At 32.2% G+C, this 12,895-nt stretch overlaps 1 protein-coding gene and 1 non-coding gene across 2 annotated transcripts; one reads left to right on the forward strand and one right to left on the reverse strand.

Moving 5' to 3' along the window:
- Positions 1–3,789: 3,789 nt before the first annotated feature.
- On the reverse strand, positions 3,790–5,792 carry LOC131628640 (uncharacterized). Its single transcript, XM_058899469.1, has 2 exons — positions 5,651–5,792; positions 3,790–4,266 (listed from the first exon to the last, which is right to left on the reverse strand). Exons 1-2 carry the CDS (start codon positions 5,761–5,763, stop codon positions 4,047–4,049), a joined length of 333 nt encoding a protein of 110 aa, XP_058755452.1. The 5' UTR covers positions 5,764–5,792; the 3' UTR covers positions 3,790–4,046.
- A 77-nt stretch (positions 5,793–5,869) lies between these two features.
- On the forward strand, positions 5,870–5,943 carry TRNAI-AAU (transfer RNA isoleucine (anticodon AAU)). Its single transcript has one exon. It is a non-coding gene; the product is annotated as a tRNA-Ile (tRNA).
- Positions 5,944–12,895: the final 6,952 nt, after the last annotated feature.

Raw genomic sequence — 12,895 nt, forward strand, 5'->3', positions numbered from 1 at the left:
TGTGTGGCCAATAATACCACAATAAAAGCAAGTAGGTATAAAGTTGTTTTGATATCTTGGAACATAAGATTTCTTCTTAATAAAACTTTGGCTTAATTCCAATTGTGGTCCCTCTATTATCCATTTTTTTGGGTTTTGGTCCCCCTATTTTAAAATCTAGAATTTTAGTCCCTATATTTTAAGTTTTTTGAGGATTTTGGTCCCCCTGCAAATTCGAAGGCAATTTTAAATGAAATGACGCTCTTAATGATGATATGTCAGTGCCAGTTCAGCAGTAATCTGTTCAAAAAAGTTATTTTTATTTAAGATTTATTTTGAACATCTCATTAATCTGAGTTTCATTTCATTAAAAATTGCTTTTGGATTTGTAGGGGGCCAAAATCCTCAAAAAACTAAAACAAAGGGACTAAAATTCCAGATTTTAAAATAGGGGGGCCAAAACCCAAAAAATTGAATAATTGGGGGACCAAAATTGCAATTAAGCCTAAAACTTTTTCTTTTATGATAATAATGAACCTTTTGTGCTTTATTCACTTCCTTGTTGGATTGGTCACTTGCTTTAACAAATATAGTTTTACTAGTAATTGATTTTTTAAACTTTGAATAACCAAGACCACTTTTATCATTAGAAAATCTTTGTTGGCTAAGGACACCCTCTAAATCAAATTTGTCCTTTTTCATATCTTTCAAGGACTCTCTTTATTTGAACAATTTAAAAGGAATGAGATTCGCAATTTTTGCATACAACATTATGTTTTTGATCACTAATCACCTTTTGTTTTTCATTCTCAAAATCTTTTTCCATAATCTTAACTTTTTCTTCTAGAGATGATATTTGTTTATCTTTATCAACATATTGTTTCTTTTTAATCTCAAAATATTTTTGCATTGTATTAATTTTCTCTTCAAGAGACTTGAGTTGTTTCTCTTGTGTTGATACGGTTCTATATAACATTTTACATTCATTCAAGAGTTCATTTATGGAACCTTGTGCGTCATTATCATAAATGGAAAATTCATTAATAACCTCATCGTTTTCATCATCGGAATGGTGTGAAGCCATGAATGCAAAATTTGTATATTCTTTGCTTTTGGAATCAGAAGATGAAGTTACTTCATTGTCTTCCCATGCTATATATGCTTTCTTTGACATTTTATTCTTATTTCTCTTGAAGTATTTATTCTTCTTTTCAAGTGTAGGGCATTCACTTTTGACATGTCCTTTTTCTCCACATTCAAAACATTTAACCTTCCTTGTTGGTGCTTCCCCTTTAATGATCTCCTTTTTCTTTTCTTTTCTTAGGAATTTTTCAAACTTCTTAATAAGAGCGCCATCTTCTTCACTAGTGAATTCATCGTACATAGAATCTACTTTCAAAGCAATTCCTTTGGATTTTGTATCTAACCTTTCATGCTTTTGAAGTCTTCCGAGTTCCGTTTCGTATTGTTGAAGTTTTCCGAACAACGTTGCGGAAGTCATTTTAGTTAAAGTTTTTTTCTCGGATATTGATGTTACCTTTGGTTGCCATTCTCTGGTTAAGGATCTTAGAACTTTAAGATTTTGTTTCTCGGTAGAGATTTTCTTTCTAAGAGCGTCTAGATGATTTATTAAGTGAACAAATCTCTTTTGTAAATCAAGAATGGTTTCTCCGGGCTGCATTCTAAACAATTCATATTCTTGACTCAAAGTATTTAATCGAGATCTCTTAACTTCAACGGTTTTTTCATGAGTTTCTACTAACGTATCCCATATTTGTTTAGCCGTTGTACATGCCGAAACACGAAAGAATTCGTCCATGCTAAGTTCTCCTTGAAGAAGATTGATAGCCTTTTTGTCAGCAAGAACCTTCTTTCTATCGTTATCATCCCATGAAGCTTTAGGTTTATCTGATCCAACACCATTGACGACAGTTACAGGAACATGAGGACCTTCTAAGACAGCTTCCCATACTTCTTCTCCTTGTGCTTCTAAGTGAGCCCTCATACGAATTTCCCAAAAGTCAAAGTATTGTCCACAGAACAATGGAGGTTTGTTGTTGCTACCACCGTCTCTAAAAACCGGATTTTGATTTGCAAAAGCCATTTGGAAAATATCTTGCTAGTAGAGTTATAGAAATTAACTTAGCATGGTGTACATAATTAGCAAGATAGACTAGTGCTTTAATTACACTAGGATATGGTACTTTAGGACCAATTAATTTTTCATACTCTTCTCGAGGTCTAAATGAATCGTCAGTATATCCCATGATCTAACATCATAGAGATAGACAACATACGAGATTTGTCCATATATGAATTTTTTTTTACATTTTTGCTATATATGAGATTTACGCATATAGAAACGTTTTAACATTTTTGCTATATAACCTTCTTTGTATATAAAAGTTTCATTTTCTAAATGTTTATTTAGTAAGGACTTTTTCTTTTCGAAGTCCTTCGTCTCAAATAATTTCTTTAAACAATTTATAGCTTTTGGAATCTCTTCAGGAGTTCCAATAATTTTATATTATATACATAGACAACTATTATAGAAAACTATTTTCTAGAACTTTTCATAAAAATACAAGGACTTATGGACTTATTTGTATATCTCTCCCTTAGCAAATAGTCATTGAAACAATTATATCACTTCTGTCCATATTGTTTTAGCCCATAGAGATACTTGTTTAATTTTATATCCTTATCAAGTGAACCATACAAACAAAATATTACAACATCCATTATGTTCAAATCAAGCCCTTCATGAGCTACAAGACTAATTAATTATCAAAAATTAATTGAATCCACTAGAAGTGAAGATGTCAAGAGCTGCGAAGAAGAGTCTTCATATAATACAATTGTAGACACTTTTATAGGGAACCATAAAGAATTTTACATCTGATATGAAACAAAAAATCTAATGAGATGCTAATTAAAGTCATTTTAGAAGCTCATCAATACGACGACAAAAGTTTTTGATGAACGGATGAAGTGTAATTACAATGATAGCATTCCAACGCCCAATTAAATATTGCTAAATTTTTTTTTATTGCTTCCAAATTTTCCAATCATGTAAATTTTTTGGAATAGCCTTTCAAATTGGATATATGGCTACATTTTATTGATGTTAACATATGTGAAGAAAGTTCTGAATATTTTTTACCATACATTTAAAAGTAGGATTTTTTTTATAATGCGCAATTCTTTTAACATGTGAAAACAGTAATTTTCAAATCGTAAAAAAAATGGAGGTAATTTAAGATTAATGTATTTTTATGGAGGAGAGACGTAAGGTAAAGATGTAGGGTGGAAAGAAGATTCCCTTAATTGTTAAACCCAAACTCAGACTTACCAAAACCCAATAAAGCTTGGGATGGTTTGACCCAACATCAAAAAACTCATATAACAAACATATAAAACATATATAGCTTAGACAAATCCTTTATTTCGGTCTCGTCAAAATAGTCTTACATTTTTTAGAAATCGTGATTAAGAATAACTTATATATAACACCTATACACAAAAACTTTTTCGGAAATATAAAGCCGTAAAGATTCTTACACCCAAAACGGACAATACGTCGACTAGAAGGCAACTGTTATGAGCTTGTCAAAATAGTTTTACATTGCTCGAAAATCGAGGCTAAGTATAGTTTACATACAATACAATATCCATACACCTAAACCCAACGAAATACTGTAGTGACACGGACTTGAATTCGACCAGAACAATACTACTTAAAATCTTTAAACCCTTTACTACCAAGATACTGAGTGAAAACCAAAAAATACTAGGAATTCAGATAAAAAATGAATCTGAATGAGTTTCTTTTTATGACTAGGAACCAAACTCGGTACATCAATTTACATTACTCACATACATTGCACACAAATCACTTGCATTAGACCATAATAATAAGTGAATCTACATGAGTAGCAAAAGATAAACTATTGTTACATATACCACAATGTCTGAAGGATCAAAATCACAATGTCACACTTACATCTTGAGATACAATATTGCAGGCAAGAAAATACTCATTGGCAAAGAAGATAAAACCACACTGATTATAGTTTAGAACAATCAGGGCATGGAAAGTAACCTTTGCCTTGACAATTTACACAAGCTATCTTCTTCACCTGTGATTCGCGATTAACAATTGTTTCGAACAAATCATCTACAAAGTTGAAACTAAGTAACCCTCCTTCTTTGATCAATCCGGTTCCTTTGCATTTAGCGCAAGCCGTTCTTCTTACATTGCCACATCGCTTGCACAGCCCCAATGAGCTGCAGGTAAAGAGTTGTGAAGTATATGTCAGAAAAGAGGCAGCAAAAAGAAAAATCTGTTGTGTTACTAAAGTTTGGTTTTGTTTAGATAAACATCTTACTTAAACACTAATAGCATATGAACTTAACATATAAGTGCTTATTTTGCATGAATAGTCCTCAAAATCATAACAATATAGAAATCATGAACTAGTCAATTAAAACAATTGCGAATAATTGACCCCAAAAGATTAAAGAACTTGGAATGATAATAGGCTCTTTCAGGCATGCAGCTACATATCTTTTTTCAAGTTTGGCCTCAAAGGTTGATTCGAATGAGGAAAGATAACGAACTATAGCTGTTAACAACCTATTACTGAAAAGCGGAAGTTCTAAATAGATCCATTCCCTACTAGCAAAATCATGCACTCACACAGTCATTAAGTCAAAACTGTCGGTTGAAGATTGAACGATTCATATTTTAAATCAGTTAAAGTAAACTCAGTGTATGAATTGTTTGATCTTCATCGGGCGACTCTAACTTATTGACTTCAATCCATTCTTGGTTCTCACAAGGCTAGACTAACTTATTTTGCTAACTAGAAAGCAAGAATCAAGTTTTCATCTTCAAGATCAGGGGCAAGGTTCATAGTGTGTGTTTGGAATGACAGTGACTTTACTAGAATTGTGCACTATGCCGTGATTTTGACAAAAACTACACTTCGAAGCTTCAACAAAATCATGTTGCCACCGTGAATTTGTCAACTTCACTGTCATTCCAAACATGCACTAAGTACTAATACACAAAATAACCCTTTTGAATAGTAAGTAGAAAACCATGTTTCGAGCCCGTAGTTTCCGACTTTTATTTTGTGAAAAATGTTTTACTATAAACAAAACAAGTCTGAATACTTGATTAGCTAATGGCCTCATAGAACACTGGTTAAATAGGAATAATCTATGAAGCACAGACATGGATACTGGACAAGATACTAACACTAACACGTTGACACCGATAATAGTTTGAAAAAATAAGTAAATTGAACGTAATCACAAGTGTCGGTGTCGTGTCAGTGTTGGTGTCCGACACAGAGCTAAGTGCAGATTTTGAAGTTAAGAACCTAATATAGCTCATAAACATTGAACACAACCTTTCAATAATCAAATTTATCTCCACTTTCTCCCAACCTTCTAAAATTGCAACAAAGCTATCAAAATTTACAAACAGTACTTTTAGGATTCAACACAAAAAGGCATTAACTTTGATTTCATTCCTCTATCTAAGTGCTTAATGAATCATTTAAACAAGTATTTTTCAAAAATGGGTCATTGATAAAAACCAAAAAACAACAACAGATACTAACAAAAAAAATTTGAAAATGAATTAAGGGAAAAGAGACAGAACCTGCGTTGAGAAGAAGAGAAGAAAACATCGATTTTGGGAGCAGCAATGGTAGCAGAAAGAAGAAGAACACCCACAGCCAAACCAGCTACTTCGCTTGCCGTAATATTATCCATTCTCTACTGTTTCCCGAACCATAGCGTCTTCAAATATCGCTTCTATATTTCAATGTTTTCAATGTAATCGTCTTCAAATAACATTACGCAGACGCTCTAAACAACTGGCCCATTAGCTCAGTTGGTTAGAGCGTCGTGCTAATAACGCGAAGGTCGCAGGTTCGAGACCTGCATGGGCCAATTTTTATTATTTTTATTTCTGATTATTTAGCTACGGTTTTGCTGTGGGAAAATCCTATTTCTGATTATTTAGCTACGGTTTTGCCGTGGGTAATCCGCAGGTAAACTGGTTTTTCCTACTTTTGTATACTCGCTAGCCTCAAAGAACTCTTAGTCCTACTATGTTCTTCATTTCTTCAATTGATTTAGTAAATTACTTCAATTGTCTTATATAGATAAGGAAAATATTATGATGCACAAATAAATTCATTTGGACATTGTGATTCAACACACTTTTAGCCTTTCATTGTTTATACTATCTTGTAGCTTTAGTTTTGTAGTTAGTGTGTATATTTCTTAAGATTTTGTAATTAGTATTTGGCTCAACTTGTATACAAAGTTCACAAATATTATCAGCATATATATTTTTTTAACTGAAGCATTATAAGGATTTATAATTAAAGGGATAAAATTAGAATCTTATATGATTTATAAAAGTGAAAGTATAAATGGTGGAGTGTAGATTAATTTTTTTGTTTAAATTAGATCCAAGAGAGAATGACAAATCTTTTAAGTTAAGTGACAAGGAAGAAATTGATAGATTAGTGGGTCAAGAGAAATCTGCTAGGATGTTAAGACGTTGTGTTTAATGTTAATAAAATCTTTAACGTATGTGGGAAGTTGTATTAAAAATTCGGCTAAATATTCTTTTTGTCCCATAAGTATATCCTTTGGTTCATTTTGGTTCCTCAATTTTAAAAAGTTTCAAACTGGTCCATTAATTGTTCAAAAAGTGCACGTTTGTCCTTTTCGTCCAAACCGTTAGTCAAAGTCAATGGTTTTATCCAGGTGACATGCACGTGTTATTTTTGCTTAATTAAATTGTGACATGTAAAATATGTTTTTACTGAAGTTTTGTCCACCTGGGATATATTTTCTAAACATATTTAGGATTCATAATTAGTAACTCAGAAATAGGACGGGGACGAAGCCCTAGCGCAACAGCCATTATAGAACGAGGACGAAGCCAAGCTAAAGTTTTTCTGGGAACGAAGACGGAGTCAAGTTGAAACGAAGACAACATTGCTTTTTAGGTAAGTGATTTGTATGCGTTCATGAAGTTATTGTATTTTGGTAGTTAGGGTTTAATAAAATTTGTTTGTCTGAAATACATTTCATCTTCTTCGATTCTACTTAGGGTTTAATTTGAAATGGATGAATTTCTGAACATTACAATCTATCATAGTGGTGCGTTCGTTGATGAGGAACACAGTGTATATGAAGCGAGTGAGGTTGCGATATTGAGAGTAGATGCTGATAAGTGAAGCTTCTTTGAGTTGTTAGGTGCTATTAAGGAATTAGGTTACCCGACCATAGACAAGATATACTATAGGGATCCTACCGAGGGTATGAATTTGTGGGTTGATGACAAAGGTGCCCTAGAGATTGCTGATCTCTACATGGTTCTCCTTAGAGTTGACATCTTTATTCAACACGTATTGACGAAGCCTGATTTTGCTGAGGTACCAGTTGATGAGATACCCCTGGATGAAATACCACTTAATGAGATTGTAGATGAGACTGAAGTTGTGCTTGAGGAGATGATGAATGAAACTGAATTGCCAGCTGATGATGTCAATGGACTGGGGGAAAATGATGTTGGGGTTAGTGATGTAAGGGACAAGGATGCAGTAGATACTGATGATAATGGACAAAGGGTTAGGGAGGTTGATGATAGGCATAGTTCTAATAGTTCTAATGATGAAGACTTCAATTATGATAGTGCAATGGAGGTAGTATTTGATGATGAATCTGATGAGTATGAAACTGAGTTGGATGAGGAAGATGGTAACCTACTTGAAGATGCTAATGGAGGAGTAAAAAGCAAAAAAGGTAAAGAAAGTGGGAAGAAAACATAGAAGACTTGGAAGGTAGTGATAATGAAAGTGAGGATCTTGAAAGTGAGTGTGACAGTGATGATAGCAGTAGAGTTGGGAGAAAGAAGTTTCCAATATTTAAGGAACAAAAGGACATGTCCAATTACAAGTGGGAGGTGGGAACATATTCTACTACAAAAGATGATTTCAAAGAAGCAATTACATCTTATAATCTTATATGATTTATAAGTGAAAGTATAAATGGTGGAGTGTATATTAATTTTTTTGTTTAAATTAGATCCAAAAGAGAATGACAAATCTTTTAAGTTAAGTGATAAGGAAGAAATTGATAGATTAGTGGGTCAAGAGAAATCTGCTAGGGTGTTAAGACGTTGTGTTCAATGTTAATAGAATCTTTAACGTACGTGGGGAGTTGTATTAAAAATTCTAAGGTAAAGGAGTTCATTATGTCCAAGTGTCTGGAGTTTGTGACAATTATATTCAAGAAGCAAAGCTTAATGAGGTGTTTTTCTTTATTGTGCATATCTATGGGGAACTTTTTTTGTGAGTGGAGCTTTGTCCATTCAGTTTGTTAAAGTGGATGTCTTCTCTAGATTTGGTGTAGTTCGAAGTAAACCTCTCAATTCTCTTTCTATTCTCTTTATATTATCTTTCTTAGATGCTGGTTTTCTAGGTGTGTGCTTGGAGGGGGTATAGATCCCATTGTTTTGTGGTTAACGTCTACTCTAAGTGTACATGGCTAGATAAGATAATTATATGGAGCAGAGATTTGCGACGCATAAGTCAGTTCTAGGGTGAGGTCTTGTGCGTTCTTTAGAACTTCAACTATGTATTTCTAGTGTGAAAGAAAATCAAATTTGATGGTTCTAATCGACTGGACGGGACTCTGGATTTTCTTGATTTAAATAACTTTATCTCACAGATGAATCTCAAGGATCTACCTCTCCTATATCTTCGTTTCAACTTAATGGGAGGGGGTAGGCTTGATGAGATCCTTGTTGCAAATGGTTGGTGAGATAATTGGGGTGTGGTGACTCAGTTAGGCCTTCCTATGAGTGTATCTGACCACTTCCTAGTTATTCTTTATTATTTTAATCAACTGTGGACCCCTAAAATTTTCATATTTAATAACCATTTAATGCATCATAGTCCCCTGTGTGAGGTTTTCAAAACTAGTCGGCTAAACTCTACTTCTAATTATTGGAAAACTTTTATTCTTATAGAGAAGTTTAAATCTTTGTAAGAGGTGCTGCAAGTGTTGAATAAGAAAGTGTTTGGTAATTTACACTTTCAAGTTAACTTCCTGAGATATGTGATTAAACATTTGAACTTAAGAGGGGGGGGGGGGGGGGGGGGTTTAGGTAGGGGTGTTATTCAACATTCAAAGGTTATGGCTAGATCAAATGCCATTGCAGACTTTGGTCCTTGCTTGAGATCAAAGATTCTCAGATGTTTCAAAGGTTGAAAGTTAAGTCGTTTAAGGAAGGCGATGCTAACATTAATTTTTTTTCATGTTTGTGTCAAAAGTACAAGTAAGAGGAATGTTATTTTATCTTTCTCGTGTTGGTGGAACTTGGATAGAATGAGTGGTTGGGAAGTCTTACTCTATTTCATCCATCCAACTTGAGTTTGATGCTTTACATCCCATTCAATTTCTCCATCATTTTGTATTACAAACCCAAGATATGTAAACTGTGTGACTTGAGGGATGATATGGTCTCCAACATTCACCTCTAGGCTAAAAACGCTTATTCTTTTGTTGAACTTACATTCCTTATACTTCGTCTTACTTCTGCTTATGCGCATGATTTTCTAAAACTCGTCCCCAAGTCTCCAACCTCTCATTTAAATCCTCTTTCGACTCTCCAAGCAGGACTTTATCATTTACAATAACCATGCATCTCGGTGCTAGCTCTTAGATGTGTTATGTGAGTACATCTTAAATTAAGGTAAAAAGGTAAGGGCTTAGGGCTAAACCTTGATGCAAACCTATTGTAATGGGAAAATCGTCTCTCTCTCTCTCTCTCTCTCTCTCTCTCTCTCTCTCTCTCTCTCTCTCTCTTTCTCTCTCTCTCTCTCTCCTTGTGTTCACACGCTAGTCGGTACCCCCTTCATACATATATTGGATAGCTCGAATATATGCAATCTTAACGCCTTTCTTCTCCTTAGCTTTCCATAAAATCTCTTTAGGAACTCCATCATACGCCTTCTCTAAGTCAATAAAAATTAAGTGCGAGTCTTTTTGGTCCATCAGAAACTTCTCCATCAAATGTCGTAGTAGATAGATAGCTTCCATGGTGGACCTTCTAGGCATAAAAAATTTGATTCTCAGAGACTTGAGTCTCTTTTCTTAGCCTCCGTTCAATCACTCTTACCTATAACTTCATGGTATGAATTGTAATTTTAATCCCTATATAATTTGCACAATTTTGTATACCCCCTTGTTCTTATAGATTACAATAAAGTACTTATTCTCCATTCATCCGATATTTTCTTTTACCTCAAAATTGCATTAACTTTGAACATTTACTTTAAACAATTTCATTCCACCACCACAATTATTTACCCCTAAGTCCAAAACCTATTGATTCTCTCAATGTCTCTTTAGCCACTTTTTTAATCTTTTGGGCCATCGTATTCCACATATGAATTACACTTCCTTGTGGGGTTTCCAAACTCTTTTTCTCCAAAATCTTGTGTTGAAAAATTTCTTATTTTTCACCCTTAAAATGGCACCACTTGATCTGTGGCACTCTCGAGTGACTTATTCTATTTTCTCCCCCTTTTATTCTTACATCCATAACTAATATTCTAAGTTGGTTAATCAAGCTCTCCCCTAAAATAACGTTACAGTCAAAACAAGTTTTCTTATCTAACTTCCTAATAAGAAATAAATCTATATGAAAACATGAAATCAATTTTTTTTGTAGACATGATCTATATGATAATAGCTTTCAATCCAATAGTGGATTTTATTATACTGACACAAGATGAAGAGTTATCGGAGGTGTCATGTTACTAAGTTTGACACCTCAGAGTTATTCAATCATGTATATATATATATATATATATATATATATATATATATATATATATATATATATATATATATAGAGAGAGAGAGAGAGAGAGAGAGAGAGAGAGAGAGAGAGAGAGAGAGAACATATCATATGAGAATGAGTAAGTTATATGAGAATGTAATAACAACCATTTGATTTAAATTTATTGGTCGAGATTAAAATATATTTTTTAAAATTTGATTAATAATTTCTCTTTCATCTTGATGACACGTGATTTATTAAATAGCACAATTTAATCTCAACCATTCCTTTTTCAATCTAATGGTTCTTATTCTTTCTTACATTCTCATATAACTTATCTATTCTCACTAGATATGCGATATATATATATATATATATATATATATATATATATATATATATATATATATATATATATATATATATATATATATATATATATATATATATATATATATATATATATATATATATATATATATATATATATATATATATATATATATATATATGAGGAGGGTTATATTTACTCCAAGAGTAAGTTATTATAACTTACTCCACATCTTGACCATTAATTCTTTTCAATCTAATGGTTAAAAATAATAAGGAATAGTTTTCTCTCTCCACATTTAATTACTTATTATTTTTAACCATTAGATTGAAAATAATAAATGGTCAAGATGTGGAGTAAGTTATAATAACTTACTCTTGGAATAAATATAACCCTCCTATATATATATATATATATATATATATATATATATATATATATATATATATATATATATATATATATATATATATATATATATATATATATATATATATATATATATGAGGTGTGTGTGATATTCTTACTTCAAGATCCAAGAGTAAGTTTAAAAGAGTTACTCCAAATCTTAACCCTTAATCTTCATCTAACTAACTACTTTAATTGATTTTTTATATAGAAAAATATTTCTAAAAATAATTAGATTAAATGATGAATTAAAACCGTTAGATTAATGAAGATCAAGAGTTAAGATTTGAAGTAATTCTTTTAAACTTACTCTTGGAGTAAAAATATCCCTCCTCTCTATTAAATTATGGTATAGTTAATTTGGATGATATTTTAGTTTTTTCAGATTCTATTAATCAACATATAGACCATATGAATAAATTTTATGAAATAATTAAGTCTAATGGTCTAGTTTTATCTGAAAAGAAATTAAAAATATTCCAATAAAAAATTAGATTTTTGGGTTTTGATATCAGCCAGGGAATGTATACTCCTATTAGCCGGTCTCTAGAATTTGTTAATAAATTCCCAAATGAAATAAAAGATAAAAACCAGCTACAAAGGTTTTTAGTTTGTCTTAATTATGTCTCAGATTTCATTCCCAACCTTAGAACTATTTGTGCACCATTATTCAAACGTCTCAAGAAAAATCCTCCTCATTGGGATGACTCTATGTCTGAAAGTGTTATTCATTTAAAGAAAATAGTCAAAAAATTACCATGTCTAGGAATCCCATCTCCTAGTGCCAAATTAATAGTTGAAACAGATGCCTCTAACCTTGGGTTTGGAGGAATTTTAAAACAAATACTTCCGGGTTCAGAAAAGGAACAAGTTGTCAGATACTATTCTGGGACTTGGTCCTCTGCCCAATTAAATTACAACACTATTAAAAAATAAATTTTAGCAATTGTTTTATGCATCATGAAATTTCAAGATGATTTATTTTCAAAATCATTTTTATTAAAAATTGATTGTAAATCTGCAAAAAATGTCTTACACAAGGATGTAAAAAATTTAGTTTCTAAACATTTATTTGCCATATGGCAATCATTATTTGCATGTTTTGATTTTGAAATCATGCATATTGAAGGAATTAAAAATGCTTTGCCTGATTTTTTGACAAGAGAATTTCTGCAGGGTAACCATGAACAACAAAAAGACAAATACTTAAGCGTCTTATGGCCCCCCATTACCATCAAATGATAAGCAGGTTATTTTGGGTTCGCCCATCTACTTATCAAAGATTAGCCCTCCTA

The sequence above is a fragment of the Vicia villosa genome, unplaced genomic scaffold, assembly GCF_029867415.1.
Source record: "Vicia villosa cultivar HV-30 ecotype Madison, WI unplaced genomic scaffold, Vvil1.0 ctg.000470F_1_1, whole genome shotgun sequence".
NCBI lineage: Eukaryota > Viridiplantae > Streptophyta > Magnoliopsida > Fabales > Fabaceae > Vicia > Vicia villosa.

What these genes read in the sequence shown, in the direction of transcription:
- LOC131628640 (XM_058899469.1), bottom strand. Translation starts at nt 5,763, where the DNA reads ATGGATAATATTACGGCAAGCGAAGTAGCTGGTTTGGCTGTGGGTGTT. An exon ending in TTCTCTTCTTCTCAACGCAG is followed by an intron (nt 4,267 to 5,650) that starts GTTCTGTCTCTT and finishes CTTTACCTGCAG; the next exon opens with CTCATTGGGGCTGTGCAAGC.